Here is a 17,372-nt window from a genome sequence, read left to right on the forward strand (position 1 = left end):
AATTAATTATTAATTATTTTTTATTATAAATTATTTTATAATAAATTAATTATAAATTACTTATTAATATTTTTATAGTTAATAATATTAATCATATATTTTAAATAAAACTTTAAGCAGAAAATCCCCCAACTCCATTTTCATACGAGTCTGTGAGACATGCTGATAAAACAATCCAAAGCTTTAAAATGGTTTTTTGGTTGGCTCAGCTTGCACCTCCCGTATTGCTAGTTGGACTTCACTCATTAGCATCATAAAGCTGTATTTATTTTATTTTTTTATTTTTTTATTTTTTTATAAACAACGAGTTCCTAAAAATGTAACGAATACAACATGGAAGATAATGTAATAATACCACCATATACGTCCACAAGAAATACATTGAGTAAAAGATTAATTATATCTTTAATTAAATTGATATTGTCTTCCTAATTATTGAAGTCTATTGAGATCTATAACTGAAGTTTATTAAACTCGTATTTTATGAAATATTTAAAAAATAAAATTGTTATCAGTTTATAATTTATTATTAAGTGTAATTTGAGATCGGATGATTCACCAAGTTTTTAGAGCAATACAAGTTTAACATAAGGCAATCGATAACAACTTCATGTGATCAATTGCATTGTGTAGAAAAAGTGTAAAAATTTATTTTTATTGAAATTTAGTCACGGTAACATTTCATTTTTCGTAAATAAATTAAAAAAAATAGTTAAAAAAATAGAGTTTTAAAAAATGTGAAGTTTTATAATTAAATAAATAAAAAGGATATATGTATTAAAATAATGGTTTGAAGAAAAATTAAAAAAACAAATTTGATTTATTCATTTGATAGAAAATAAAATAGAGTTTCTTTTTATAAAATAATAAAAATAAATAAATAGAGTAAATAATAGGTTGTGAGTATCCTAACTATAAATACAGTTTTCAGACAATACACCTTTTCTTCCTCTCAATTTTCATTTTTTCTCCTCCCCTCCTAAAATCCTCTTTTTTTCTTGCATACACTCAAACTTATCTTAGTAAAACGACGATTTTGGATTCGTTAACCATTGGATCGTCATGATATTTAAGCATCATGTTTGTAACTTTCGAGCATTCGCGCCATTGGAAATTCAAAAAAATGTTAAAGCTAAGAGAAATTTAGATATCTGGTTCGCAATTCAATTCCTCACACCTTCACCATTAGTATTTGCAAAATAATATTCATGGAGAGAGAAAAATGAATCGCAGGAAGACAATAAAAAATGAAGACTCTAATCTCTTCTTCTTCTCTCTAACTCTTGCAAACCCTATCAAAACAAATCAGAGGAAAAACTCGAGAAATCTCATGAAATTCCTAGAGATACCGTTGTCGCTGTCAGAATACACACGTTAGCCCGCTCAAAGGTAAGGGATGAGTTTATCACAATTGAGGTTAAAATGAACATGTGTAAGGATCCTTAGAGGATTAAATTAGAGTTTATTTTAGGAAGCTTATTGAATTATAATTTTTCCTTTATGATTATAAATACAATATTGGTGTCCTAATGCGAATTGGTTGATAAAATTGAGTGCTCTTGGTGTTTTCATTTTTTATACCTATTATTTTGATTAATTGATTTTGATATAATTGTATGAAATTATTTGAGGGGTTTTACTCCCCATGGTGTGATAAACCTTTTTGTATAAATTGTTATATTGAGATTATGAAATTCTGCTTCAAATTGTGAGTATGTGATAAATTGAACTTGTGATGAATAGAGAAATACATGTGTATTGAGTTGTGAGCTATGAACTGTGCAATCATACAATTGTAAGATCCTTTAAAGACGATGAGTTTTTGCACGACGAGTATTGTGATGGGATCCACTGTGGGGACCCAACGAGTTTAATCACAAGTGCGACGAGATAAAATTATTTTGAGAACAATTGAAGAGTCGTGTGTGTTTCATAGTTCATAGGTAAAGTGTATATGATTTATGAGGTATGATAACGTGTTTAATTGAGATTATTCCATTGTGATTGAGACCGAGTGTATGTGATAAATTGAGTATGTATTGACTTGTAATATATATGTGTGTGTGCATTGAGATGTTGTGTGCATTGAGTTGTGAGCTATGAATTGTAGTACAATCACACGACTATAAGACCCTTTAAGGGTGATGAGTTAATGCGCGATGAGTATTGTGAAGGGAACCACTGAGGGGACCTGACGAGTTTAATCACAAGTGCGACGAGATAAAATTATTTTGAGAATAATTGCGGAGTCGTGTGTGTTGCATAGTTCATAGGTAAAGTGTATATGATTTATGAGGTGTGATAACATGTTTAATTGAGATTATTCCATTGTGATTGAGACCGAGTGTATGTGATAAATTGAGTATGTATTGACTTGTAATATATATGTGTGTGTGCATTGAGTTGTGAGCTATGAATTGTAGTACAATCACAGGACTATAAGACCCTTTAAGGGCGATGAGTTAATGCGCGATGAGTATTGTGAAGGGAACCACTGAGGGGACCTGACGAGTTTAATCACAAGTGCGACGAGATAAAATTATTTTGAGAATAATTGCGGAGTCATGTATATTGTACAATTCATAGATAGAGTTTGCATGCTAAAATATTTTTCTGGTTGGACTTGAATCAGGAGGGAGAGGCCCTGATGAACTCTTCGGAGTGTAAGCCTTAGAGGTAAGTACACCCGGTTTGAGTGCTCCTTTAAGTCTGTGTCGATCTCACATGGTTGGAGCATTCTTGCAAAACAGTGTAATCCCGACTGGTCTCCCTATGATTTTACCTAGTGAGAGTGACCTGACTTACTATTGCGTGATTTGTCTTGTCATGTACTTCTAAGCGCCTGACGAGGTTTTTCACTGACATGGTACCACATTTGCATATAGGATTGAGTCTTAGTGTATATATTGCATAACACTTGTATATTGATCGATATTGATTGATTTAGTGATATTATGTTTTGATCCTTGAGTACATAATGATGTGAAAATGAATGAGATGTGTTGTATTGTGATGTGATGTTACGCAACAAAGTAATGGAATGACGTGAGCTATGTTTAAGTAAGTTATATTTTGTTTATATGATATGTATATCTGCATGTTGTCTTGTTTCTCTCTATTAGCTGAGAATGTGATAACTCACTCCCCGTGTGTTATTTGTGTTTGGATCTTGTGATGATCTCGAACTTTGTGTTCGTGGGAGCATATGATTACGTGAATGACAATGAAGAATCTCATGCTAGAGGATGCAGGAACACAATGCTCTAATAGGATGTGACATTGGGGTATAAGTTTCTATATTAATTGCATGAAGTCTTGGACGACCTTGTTTGAGCCAAGATGATTTTATTATTTATTTGGACAAGTTTTATTATGATGCAAAAAAAGTGAATGTGAGCCTTTTACCCTTTTGAAAGGCTTATATTTAAATGTATTTTAATAATTTTTAATTAATTCTGATTTCTTTTCCGTTTATTATTAGTACATATATGTATGGGATAAAGGGTGTCACAGTCACGCACCATTAGGATAATTGATCACAACATATCGCTATCAATTATTATGCTTGTTTCAAAAAGAAGGAAGACCCAATACATTGAGATAATCAATTACCTTTTTTTTTGTAATAAATTACATTGCTTCTGAAAAACTTAAGCTCTCTAAAAGTTTAAATATTTGATTACCAACTTTCATAATCTATTACGACTGCTTCTAAACAATTGTGTATGCTCTTTGTTGATCGAGATAATCGATTACGAGTTAGTGTAATTTATTACCACGATTCTGAATGCAAAACAAAAAGCATTTGATCGAAATATCAATTACAGTATTTGGCAAGCAATTATAGCGATTTTATTAGTTAGAATACTCTATCTTGTTATTTCTCTCTTGTGACTCTTTTTGATATCATATTTTGTGAAATCACTTTCAAGAGTCAACAAAGGAGAACTTTTTGCATTTCTCAAGTGAGACAAAGATGCCTAAAGATCATGTAATCATTATCATGGATTGATCATCATGGTTAAAGCTTGAAGAGTTTTAATATGCATTATTAGGTGTATTATATCCTTTAATTGTTTTCTTTCTTCAAGGTTGGTCTTGGTTAGGGTTACCAAGCATAAAGTTGATAGGGCTTCATCTCTTAGTGTTCTCCACTTGTAGGGTTCAAATTGGAAGGAAGTTTTTGAATTTTTTGTATGTACATAGTGTTTGTAATACATTGAAATTCATAGTGAAAATATCCAACTAGGATTGTTGGGTATAATTGGAAATAGGTCCTCTTGAGGACTAGACCAATATAAATCTTGTCTTTAATTTTTCCTTTTATATTATTGGTTTTGTAATCAATATTGATAATTGAAATTGAAAATTATTTTTGATTCAAATTCTTATTTTCAAGGTTTTTGTGTAAATTGATTGTCTTTGTTCATAAACTTTATCTAAGAAGCAATTTTTTTAAAGAAAACTTTGATTCACAAAAAGGGGCGTACATATGTTTTAATTGATTAAAAAGAAGAAATGGTAAAAATTTTAGGAGTCTATTCAAATCCCTATTTTTAGATTATTAGTTGGCTCTAACAATAACTACCTCTTAAACAGTTTAATGCTGTAAGTATTTCTTATAAATAAAATCATAGATGGTATTTAGCATTTACAAATAATTTAATTAGTTAAAATAGAAAATTAAACATATACAAAATTAAAGATTAAACCAAAATCATGAATTTTTTAAAATTTAAGAAGTAAAATCACTGAAAAAAGAATAAAAACACATTAATAATTAAAACAAAAAAAAACTATAATTTAACCTATATTTTTTTATTACTTAAAAGTTACAGGAGTCTAATTTTCTATCTAACACTAATTTTGGTTTTATATATAAGAAATAAAAAGTAACATTTTTTTGTCCTAATCATAAAAAAACATAGGACTATGTTATTGCTAAATTTCTTTTTTACTCCTAATTGTGAGGTCTATTAATGATATATAGTTATTTTTTCATAAAAGTGAATTGCATTTATTGAGTTATCAACAAAATAAGGTGCATTCATTGGTTGAAAAATCACTTTTAAAAATAATCACATCTTAGACCATTTATGGGTGATTTGGTTGGAGAGAAGATGAAAGAATGAAATAGAATTGAGAATAAATATTTAAGTTAATAGAGAAAAAGAGGTGTCAAAGACACACCAAAATTTTAAAAATTTCTCTCCTTTTCTCTTATACTTCTCCACAACCAAACATACCATTAATGTTATAAATAATTTTGAAATGAAATTAAAATTTATTATAAATTAATCAATCTAACCATTTTTATTAATGTTAACAAATTAAAAACTTGTTTTTTTTTATATCATAGAATCAAAAGTAGTATTAGAAAATTACTTTAAATATACTAGTGAGTACTCCATCATTCCATGCATGCCACTTGTTTCCTATTTCAAATTTGACCTTTTCATGGGTTTTTTTTTTGAAGTCATTTCTGTTTTCTTTCCTAATAAATGTCATATCAGAAATTCAAACCAAATTATTTGCGATTAGTAGTAATAAAAAAGTTTCATTTTGATACATTTAGTTTTAAATGTTTTATTTTGATCCTTTATATTTTCAAAAATTACATTGATCTTTTATGTTTTTTAAGATTTCATTTTGGTTATTTCTTCTAATTTTCTTTAGCAAACGTTGATGTTTTGTTAATTTTTAAATAATTCATTTAAAGTAATGGTGGCTAAAATCGAAGCAAGACCCAAAATCACCATCACGAAGTCAAATTTGAAGCTTTTCATCATTGTCGGGATCCAATATTTTTTATTATCTATGTTGATGCTAAGTCACAGTGTATTTATAGGATGACACAATTGTATTGTTAGGTGGATAAAAATTGTTAATCTAATTTGTTTGTTAAAGATGGTTGTGGCATAGTAGAGGTTGTAGATCTAAGCATATAATAGTTGCATTACTTATGTTATAAACAGTTGGTTGAATACATTTTCAAAAGATAACGATGATTTAGTCGTCACTACTTTAAATTGATTATTTTAAAATTTAAAGTTAACAACACCCTTTAACTAAAATAAGAAAAAAATGATCAAAATAAAACTTTTAAAAATATAAAAAAATAAAATAAAAATTTTAAAACTTAATATATTAAAATAAAAATTTTAAAAATATGAAATATCAAAATAAAACTTAAAAAATATAAAAAACTAAAATGAAACTTTAAAAAAATGAGATCTATTCAATAAAAAACATAAAACTATTTTGGAAGTTCTTAGAAACTTCTACATAAGCCTCGTAAGAAGTGCAAAATTCTAAATACTATCGAATAACAGGCACCTATGCATGTGCATTGATTCTGCCATTTGCGTATTCTTAATTATAATTCTTATAATCACACAATTTCATACTAAAAGGGGCTTTGTTACTACTTTTATAAATAAATAAATTTCATGAAAGAATTAAAATTAAAATATTTTACTTTTTTAAAGTCCAAAAATTCTTTTAGAGAATCAATCTTGTTAATAATTTGTCTCAAACAAATTTTATTGATTAAAGATAGTCAAACTTTACACAAGTGTGAAAAATTGACTACCAAACTTTTACAGATACTAGTATAACACTTAATATTATCAACATATTTTTTCTGATAATTTTTAATAAAAACTTTTATTTACCGTTCAAAATTTATTAGGTTTTTCCTAAATTATAAGTTTCACACTTTAAAGAAATTCATATACTACCCTAGTAATATGCTATAAATTCGTATTTAGTTATGTTTGGTTGGGGTGAAAAAAAATTCTTTAAAAAAAATAAAGTATTAGGAAACGAGGAATAATTTATATTTTTACACTTTATTTTAATTTTACATTTTGACTTTAATTTATTTTATTTTATATTTTATTCTGTTAATAGTTTGTCACATCAATAATATTCTTCTTCCTGTTTTAAATATATAAAAAATATTATTTATAAAATAATTTATTTTATTTTATTTAATTTATTATCTTTAAAATATTTTTCATTTAATTAAATATTGATTCTAATGATTTTTTTATTTCTAATAACAAACTTTAAGAAAGAATAAATTAATTTTTTAACTTTTAAATTAAAATTAAATAATTAAATATGATTAATTAAATATTTTTAGTTAGAAAGAATAAGTTTTTGTTCCTCTGTCATATTTAAGACAGAAGAATACTACGCACTACCCTAGTAGCAATTATGTTACATCAGTAGTAGAGTAGTGGTGAAGTATCACAGACTCAGAGATCCAATTAAGTGAGGCTGGGATCTCTGATTTTCAAATGTACCTTCCTCACATTGCCATTTTCCCTAGTTTTCCACTCCCATCCCATCATGCAAAGCTAAGCTAGCTAGCACTGGTTACTCTAATAAGCAAACACTTTTCTTTCTTTCTTTCAAATTTTTTGTTTAGATATGAACAAAAACCGCAGAGAATCCCGGCATCAGCCCCTATAAATCCAACCCCTGCCATACTCACATAATACCAACACAACTTTCCTCTCTCTCTCTCTCTCTCTCTCTCTCTCCTTCACTTGCTTGGAGCAATGGCTAAAGCCTTGTTGGCATCAGTGCCGCTTTTCCTGCTCCTAGCAGTGAGTAGTAGTGTGGTTGCTGAAGAGCTTGAAACTCTTCCACCTTCTTACCCTCACCCTCACTCTCCCACACAAGCACCTCTTCACCCACCAGCAAGTGCTCCTCACCCCCACCACCACCACCACCACCACCCTCCAGCACCAGCACCTGCACCTGTTCATCCACCTTCTCCTCCTACCCACCACAATTACCCTCCTACCCCTGCCCCTGCTAAGTCTCCTACTCATCACCATCACCATCACCCTTCTGCTCCTGTTCACCCTCCTCTTAACCCTCCAGTTAAACCTCCTGTTCCGGTTCACCCTCCTCTCAATCCTCCAGTTAAACCTCCTGTTCCGGTTCACCCTCCTCTCAATCCTCCGGCTCCGGTGCACCCTTTCCCTAGAAGCTATGTCGCAGTTCAAGGAGTTGTCTATGTTAAATCCTGCAAGTATGCTGGGGTTGACACCCTCTTGGGAGCCACACCACTACTTGGTTAGTTTTGTCTCAACTAACTACTATGCCTTAACCTTCTTTTCTCTCTTTGCTGCAAAGACAACATAAAAAGAACATGTTTTTAAGCTTATTCTCTAATTAACTGCATGCTGTTCGATCCAAGTACATGTTTTTACTTCCCACGTACTTAAAAAAAATGCCTTGCAAATGTTGTTCTTGTTTTTCCAGATCTGGTCACTGTCATGTAATTTTTTATTTTATTTTCTTTTACATTTTTTGCCTTCATCTAATGCCTCGCTACTTTGCTACACTAAGTAGATAATGCCAAGCTCCTTTTTCACTTTCATTTGAGTTTTATTTCACTTTTTTTTTCCTGAAACTTTTCATGGATAGCGCCGGGCACAGCATGTACGTAGACCTATTCCTTTTTCTTATTTTGGCACGTCGTTTTCCATATGAGAATAATAATCATGTCCATGCCTTGTAATATTTTATTTTCCGTTTACTCTTTTCCTTGTGGGGTAGTAGTAGCATGATTTTAGGAAAGGAAGTTTTATAAAAAGTTCTCATGAAAACGCAGACTAATGAGTATGTTTTTCAAAATAATTTAGCTAGCTTAATTAATTACGCATAGTAAAGCAAAATAAACCTGTGTGTGTGTCTCAGAGAGAAAGGGGGGAGTAGTATTGCAAAGAAAAAGAATGAGTAATGAAACAAATACACTTATATTTTTTGAACTTCTAACTAATATTCATAATTTTTTCTATTACTCTCTTTATGTCACTTTATTCAATGTGTTATTATACACCCAGTAAAAAAAAATAAAATATTAATATAAATATTATGATAGTGACATAAAAAAGATAAAAGAAAAATGATAGATATCAATTAAGCCTTAAAAAAGTGTAGATACATTGAGTATGATTACTTTATTTGCAAAACAGCAAAAGCTTTATGGGAAAGTTGGCTTGTCGTTTTACTCAAGCTTGCACGGTTACTGAGTATGGGACATTGTTTGTTGCGAGTCTTTTTTACTTTTTTCACCCCTTGTGAAGTGACTTTTTTCCACCCTTGCTGCTAAACGACAAATGCAACAATAACTGTGGTGCAGGTGCCGTTGTGAAGCTCGAATGCAACAACACCAAGTACAAGCTGGTCCAAACGAGCAAAACCGACAAGAACGGCTACTTCTACATCGGAGCACCAAAGAGCATAACCACATACGGGGCCCACAAGTGCAACGTGGTTTTGGTCAGTGCACCCTATGGGCTTAAGGCCTCAAATCTCCATGGTGGTGTTACCGGTGCTCTTCTCAGGCCCGAGAAGCCTTTCTTGTCCAAGAAGCTTCCCTTTGTGCTCTACACTGTTGGGCCTCTTGCATTTGAGCCCAATTGCCATTAAAATGAAGAAATTATTATGGATATATAATATGATAATGATATTTAAGTTATATAGAGCTATGTTGCCTTTATTTGCTTTATGGCCTTGTTTTGTTTTGTTGTCTTCATTTTTAGTTTAATGTGTTTTCCTTTTTGTAGCTCTGAGCTTGAATTGATCATATACAATAAACAGTGGATAGTTCAAGTATGGCTTTTAGTTTATTTTTTGCCGTTTCCACTTTCTTGTTTTTTATGTAGTCTTGAATCCTCCAAGGTTCTTGTAGCATGCTTAGCAACGTACGAATGAGGAAAATGACATAAAACGGAGAAGCTTCTCTCAGTAAGAAAATTGCTTCTTAAATAACATAATCAAATTAATTAATATTTTTTATAACTCCATTTGCATAAAATATGAATTATTAATAATCTTTTAGGTCAAAACCTAAAGCCGCGGTGTTTACGGCCGTTTAATAATCAAATAATATAGTGGGCTTATTTTAAAGAATTGCGAAGAGGGAGTGAAAATACCATCCATCACACGGATTAATTCATGTAGGATTGTTTCGACAAAATCTTAGGTTTGAGTTTTTGGTATATAGTTTTTATTAAATATTCGAATGAAGAATTTTGTTATTCTTTAAGATATTGAGCTGGACATGTAACATTTCAATTTTTCGTAAATAAATTTTAAAAGCTTTTTAGTAAAATAAATAAATAAATAAATAAATATAGAGCAAATAATAGGCTGAGTACTCTAGCTATAAATAGTTATGTTAAGTCAGCTGCCTCCTTTTGGCCTCATTTTCGTTTTTCCCCTTCTCATTTCAAAACTCTTTCTTTTTCTCGCAGCCCACCAAATCAGTCTTAGAAAAACGACGATCTCGAACCCGTTCACCGTTGGATCGTCGTGAAATTTGAGTATCATGTTCGCAACACAATTCCGAGCATTCTCACCGTTGGGAATTTCGATATCATGTCTGAACTGAGAGAAACACCCTTCGCATTGTAGCCTTTTTCTTTCCCGCAGAAACCCAGAGCTGTCTTGGTAAAACTACGATCCCGGTTTCGTTAACCGTTGGATTATTGTGAAATTTGGATAGGTTGTTCGAAATTCAATTCCGCACGCTTCCACCGTTGGGATTTGCGAGATAATATTCGTGGAGGGAGAAAAAGGAATCGCATGAAGACAGTATAAGTGGAGGTTTCAATCTCTTCTCTGTCTCTCTGACGTTTGGGAATTCTATCGGAGCAGTCGGAGAAATAACTGAAAGAATTTCAGGGAACCGCTAGAGATGTTGCTATCCCTGACTGAAGACACGTGAGTCCGCTCAGAGGTAAGGGATGAGTTATTCACAGTTGGGGATTAGTGAGAACATGTGTAGGGATCCTTAGAGAATTAAATTGGGGTTTTATTTTGAGATGTTTATTAAATTGTAATTTTTCCTTTATGATTATAAATAAAATATTGATGTCGATAAATTGTGCTCTTGATATTTGTATATTTCGACCTATGATTTTGATATAATTGTGTAATATTAGTTAAGGGGTTTTAGTCCTAATGTTGTGATAGTGTTTTATATAAATTGTTATATTGAGGATATGAAATGATGATTCAAATTGTGAGTATGTGATGAATTGTAGAAGAATATGTTGCTTTGAGATTATAATATTGTTATTGAGATTGAGTATAAGTGTAAAGTTGAACATGTGTTAATTTGTGAGATACGTGTAAACATGTGATGGTGGATTGTCACACTATGAGAAGTAAAATTGTGAATGAGTTCTAGTTGTGGATAAGTGTGTAGTTAACACTTGATGTGAAATTACTTGTGTTGTAAGCTATGAATTGTACAATAACCCGACCAGTGTTATCTTGAGAAAAGCGTTGATGCGCAGTGTTAAAGAGAAAATGTAGGTTTCCTATTTAGGAGCCAGTGTTAAATCATAGTGCGATTGTGTTGAACGTGTTTAAAACACGAGTGTAAGGTCGTGGGTATTGTATAATTCATGAGCAGTGTCTGCATGCAAAAATTATTTTAGGGGTTGGACCTGAATCAGGAGGGAGAGGCCCTGACGGACTCTTCGGAGTGTAGGCCTTGGGGGTCACCGGGTTTGAGTGCTCCTTTAAGCCTATGCTGATCTCATATGGTTGGAGCATTCTCGCAAAACATCGTGACCCTGACTGATCTCCCTATGATCTTACTTAGTGAGAGTGACCTGACAAACCCATTGTGTGGTGTGTCTTGTTATGTACTCCTAAGCGCCCCAGGGTGGTTTTTCACTGACATGGTACCACATTGCATATAGGATTGAGTCTTAGCATAACTATTGCATATGCTTGCTAATTGATGTGTTATTATATCTTGATCGAAGTGTGGGATTCTTGTGTAATGTGATTGATAATTGAAAAGTGAATTTTGAATGATGAAGTGGTGAAGTTATGTGAGCTATGTTTAAGCAAGTGGTATCTCATTTATATAATATGTATATTTAATTGTCTTGTTTCTCTATTAGCTAGGAATGTGATAACTCACTCCCTGTGTGTTGTTGTGTTTGGATCCTGTGATGATCTTGAACTTGTGTTCGGGGGAGCAGATGAATAGGTGGATGACTATGAAGAACCTCATGCTAGAGGACACGGGAACACCACGCTCTGATAGGATGTGACATTAGGATATAGGTTCTATATTAATTGTATGAGACTTATATGATTTTCTTTGAGTCGAGATGACTTTATTATTTATTTGGACAAGTTTGAATATGATGTAGAAGAAAGTGAATGTGAGCCTTTTACCCATTTGAAAAGCTTGTATTTAAAAATGTTTTAAAAATACTTTTAATTAATATTTGAATTTTTATTCCTTTATTAATATATATGTGAGGGGTAGAGGGTGTCACAGGGCAAACCTAAACTTAAAAAATCTTCATGTTAAATTTATCATTAAAAAATATAATCTAATATTTTAAATTGATTTTTAAACATTATGTCCTCCTGAAATTAATAAGATTAACTATTATATGCATTTAGGAACTAAATTAAAATATTTATTCTTTCAAGATCTAAATTGTGACTGATTTACATATTCAAAAATTAAAATAGTCATTTATCTGAAAATTAATTTTCTTATTCACAATTTCACATATTTTGACTATTGTCATGACCAACTTGCCTTATTTCTATAGAGCTTGAATTTTCAACTTGTCTTCTTAACGATTATCATGACATTTTTAACCCTTTCACTTTGGGACTTGGATCTTCAAGTAATGTTTTACAATAAACAATTTTCTAGCTCTTGAAATTGTGACAATTTTATATGGTTGTGTCCCGTAACACTTAACAAGTCTTGTAAGCACTTCTATTAAAGAAAATGAAGGTCTCTTATAACAAGTGGATTCATGTGAATGGCAAGTTTCAAGGTCTTTTTGATTTCGTTAATTTTAAAGACTAAAATTGTATCTTGGTATTTCCGATGGTAAACCATTGTACGAGTTCTTAAAATTGTAACAAGATGTAACTTTAGTCCTTAATAAAAAAAATTATTCTCAAAAGCCTCTACTTGTAAAGCATTAATGGACGACATAGGGTTCTGAACTTGCTTTAGATAGCAAAAAACAATATTTTGATGAAAGAAATACATTGTGTTTGACATTTGAGTTGGGAATGACCTAATACAAGACTGTGAGTAGGTTATTCTTTGTCCTGACCAAGATGTTGCAATGTATTATACAGGAAGATGGTGCAACTAAATAAAGTATAGAAAACTGGATTGAATAAATCCTTGCAAGATTATAAATAAAGACATCTTGCAAGATTATAGAGAAGATAATAAAAGTCACTAAAGTTTTTTAATTTCGTTCATGTTAAGGATTAAATTAATATTACGTTATAATTTTAGAAACTAAACCAACATCACATTATAATTTTAGAGATTTGAATGAGATTTACTGTCATAAATACCAAAATGTAATATATTTTCATTTTAGTCTTATAATCAGATTGTCTATGTGTCATACAAGTGTGTCATATATGTGTCTCACGTGTCATGTGTAGACACTTTTACTAAGGAAAACAAAGGTCACGTAATGACTTATCTAACATGGATGACAAACTACAATTTCAAAGACTTTTTTAAATTTATTTAATTCTAAAGAATAATAAAGTGATAACAAGTCACAATTTTGAAGTTGGTTTACTCAATATTATTATTTGTTTCTTTTATAAAATGACGAAAAATATTAAAATCTAAAGTGTAAACCCCTCACAAAGCTTACCATAATAGGTTATCTTTCTGTTTCATATTATATATAATAAATTTAATTTTAATATATGTAAAGATTTTTCCATTCTCGACTAATTAGAAGTGAGTCAATTATTATAAAAAATGCATTTTTAATTACATAATAATTTTGAGAATTTTATTTGTTTGAAGAAATATTATTTTATAAATAAAAATATTAATTATTATCACAAGCAGATTTAGTTAAATTTGACAATAAATTTTTAATATATTTTTCTTATTTCAAGGATTAGAGAGAATTTTATTCCTTTCCTCTCCATGTATCATTAGTCATTATTATCTTACATATCACGCCAGGTATTTTTTTAAGTGACAAAACATGTATGGTAATGGGTGTAATGATTTCTGTTGGAGTTATGAAACATGGCTTTTATAAAAGAATTTTGATTTGGTCCAATGACTCGCTTTCTGTTAGGATTTGAAAACAAAAAAAGACTGGCAAGTGACTTTAAATAAATAAAAAGTATGAAATATTTTTTACAAAATAAATAAATATTTCATTGAAAATTATAATTTATTTTATATTTATTTTTAAAATTATTTAAAATATTTAATAAAATGTGCTAAATATAGTTTGGTAAAGTTTTCAGATTGGTTAATTTTAAAAAACATATTTGCTTTATTTTTTACTGAATTTATTTTTATTTTCATCAAAAGTTCTTCAAGGAAGTTGAAAAATAAAAATAAACTAAATTAAACACGTACACTTAATTGTTTAAAATAAAAATATTTTTAACAAAAATTAAAAAACTAACATTATATTTGCCTTAGTTTTCAGTTTGATATTATACAGAGAAAATTTCAAACAAACAAGAAATACTTTCAAGATCTATTAACTTTATTTGATATTATTGTTTAAGGAAAAAGAAGGAATATTTATCTTCTTTTGTTTAGTTTTCTCAAAGAAAAAAACATAAAAACATGTTAATAGATTTTAAATAACTTTAAAACTAATTTAGGTATAAGATTAATAAAATACAGAATAAGAATATGCAAACTACAATAATAGGTTTGTTATTTTCCCTTTTAGTGCTATCCATTAAATCCTTTTTTCCCCATGCAAAATCTTTATGGAAAAATCGGAGAAAAAAGGTCAAGGATTACTTCTTTCCTTTGTTTAGATTTGGATAAAAAAGTAAGATTGAGTAAATAATTATTAATTATTTACGTGAGACACTCTATTTTCATCGTCAAATGGATTCGTTTGTTTAAATTTAGGCAAATTATCTTTTTAGTTCTTAAATTATTTAGAATTTTTTTTTAGTCCATTATTTTTTTAGTTTTTTAATTATTTTCCTGTCTTTACTTTTAGTTCGTGAACTTTTTTTACATACTTAGTTTTTATTTTTTTTTAAGAAACTAAAAGTAAGAGCAGGAAAAAAAAAGTTAAATTTTTTTAATAAGGATGATAAAAAATTTAAAGGACTTAAAATAAATAAGAAATATTCAAGGACTAAAAATAAAAAGTTTAAAAACTAAAAAGATAATAAACCCTTAATTTTTCTTTTATAAAAATGCTTATTTGAGAAGTAAATAAGATTTTGCTTCTTAAAAAGAAAATAAAGATATTTAAAAAAACACATTTTAGACAAACACTTCAAAATAAAAAATATATTTATTAAAAACAATTTTTTTAAAAAATAAGTTTAAATAATTAGGTCCAATATCTATGATGCAACCTTATGGCATTCAAAAATAAATACTGATAGAAAAATGTAAGTAACACATTGATATATTTTTTTAAGACAATTTTTTATTAATTAAAATTTATTAAAAATATTAAATTTTATTAATATTTATTCTTATTTAATAAATTTCATTTAGAATTTATAATTTCTAATAAATTTTAACTAATAATATAAATTGTAATAAAACATGTTCAATAGTATAATTGCTATAACTCATTTCTTAGGATGCGTTTTGGTAGAAAGAAAAAATAAATAATAAAATAAGATGAATGAAAATAAGAAAAAAATAAATAGAGGTAATGAAAATAAATGAGAAATAGAATGAAAACAAGAATGCTCAGTTTGAGATAAATAAATAAAAAATATGAATGGAATAAATAAAAAAAAGGATAAAAACAATTTTTAATTGATTACTAAGTTGATAATTATCAAACTTGCGTGTGAGAATCTAAAACAATTGATTATCAAACTTGATAATCAATTGTCTTGCGTGTGAGAATCTAAAACAATTGATTATCAAACTCGATAATAGAGCAAAAAATAATTGAATATTTTACATAAAAAAGAAACATCCTATTATAGAAAATTTCGTTTGTGGAGCAAGGAAAATAAATCATCGTGAGACTCGCTTTTTTTTTTCTTCACTCTCTATTTCCACAGTGTTAAATTATTGGTTTTTTTTTCTCTTCTCCATTTCCCATCCTTCCTTGCTTCTCTCCTTTCCTTTTTTTTTTTTTCATGTTTCCCTCCTTCATTTCTGTTGTACCAAACACAAGCATATTTTTAACCAAAAAAATGCACAAGCATATTAAGCTATGATTTGTTCCGCTGAGATACATACCCACATACTTATGTTCAATATTGTGCTCCAATCACTCCTTCTTTAAGCTATAGTTTCTTCCATTAAACCAAGCTTTTAACACAAATGATAGGGATTTATGTTTAATCAAGTGATTCATAATTCAAATATTAATTGATTTTCTAGATATGAAATAGATTATATTAAAAGAAAAATATTCATCATCTTATATGTATTTATGATCTTTAACAAAAATTAATCCCTATTTTAGACAAAGATAACTTTATATTAATACTACTAAAAAAATATTTGTTCCATTAAGACACATATATCATATGGATAGGGTACTTTGGGTCCCCCCAAACTCGTAATTACCTCGATCCTCATCAATCTTTGGATTCTTGAAAGGTAACTAAATTATTAACGAAAATGACTAGTTGTGGGCCTCCCTGCAATCCAAACCCTTTTTATGACTGCAATTACAAACTGGGTTTTTCGACTTCGGATAATTACATATTGGTAAAAGACGGTAACACCAAATTTTTAAAAGAATTTATGGAAAGGGGGAAAAAGTAAGAGAAAAAAAATATAGTGTAAGCTTTTTGAAAACATTTTTTTAAAATGTGTACTACATCATTATTAGGGATTAAGAGAGTAAAAGATGAAACCACTCATTATGAATGTGTGACCTTAAGTTGGATTGTTTTAAGGCATATTTAGTTGAGAAAAACAGTTTTAGATTATTCAAAACTCTTTCAGACTTATTTGTCTATTTAAATAGATAAGTAATAATATAATAATAATGTTACTTTTATTATTAATTGATTTTTATTATAATATTTTCATATTGTATAATTTTAAGTTTGATTAAAGGTTTAAGTCCATCAGCTTATATATAAATTTAGACCCATTAAGTTATTTACAAGTAAGTTTGTAGACATATTTAAAACGTCTCACCACAATTTTTCAAAAATATAAATTGAAGGCCTAATGTCATTGTCATTTTATAATTGTTTCACTTTGGTATATTAAGTTTAAAATTTTTTATTTTGATTTTTTATGTTTTTAAAATATATCATTTTGGTCATTTTTTTTAATTTTTTGTTAAAAATATTACTGTTCTATTAATTTTTTATGAAACTTTTACCACTTAAAA

General features: G+C 29.1%; 1 protein-coding gene across 1 annotated transcript; it reads left to right on the forward strand.

Moving 5' to 3' along the window:
* The first annotated feature begins 7,216 nt into the window (after positions 1-7,216).
* Positions 7,217-9,653, forward strand: LOC114419554 (non-classical arabinogalactan protein 31-like). The gene is made up of 2 exons (XM_028385253.1): positions 7,217-8,091; positions 9,164-9,653. The coding sequence occupies exons 1-2, from the start codon at positions 7,569-7,571 to the stop codon at positions 9,451-9,453; spliced, it is 813 nt and encodes a 270-aa protein (XP_028241054.1). The 5' UTR covers positions 7,217-7,568; the 3' UTR covers positions 9,454-9,653.
* The last annotated feature ends 7,719 nt before the right edge of the window (positions 9,654-17,372 follow it).

The sequence above is a fragment of the Glycine soja genome, chromosome 7 (genome assembly GCF_004193775.1).
Source record: "Glycine soja cultivar W05 chromosome 7, ASM419377v2, whole genome shotgun sequence".
In the NCBI taxonomy this organism is placed as follows: domain Eukaryota; kingdom Viridiplantae; phylum Streptophyta; class Magnoliopsida; order Fabales; family Fabaceae; genus Glycine; species Glycine soja.

Coding starts and splice junctions, on each gene's coding strand:
- LOC114419554 (XM_028385253.1), top strand. CDS start 7,569: ATGGCTAAAGCCTTGTTGGCATCAGTGCCGCTTTTCCTGCTCCTAGCA. Junction 8,092..9,163: donor GGGAGCCACACCACTACTTG/GTTAGTTTTGTC, acceptor ACTGTGGTGCAG/GTGCCGTTGTGAAGCTCGAA.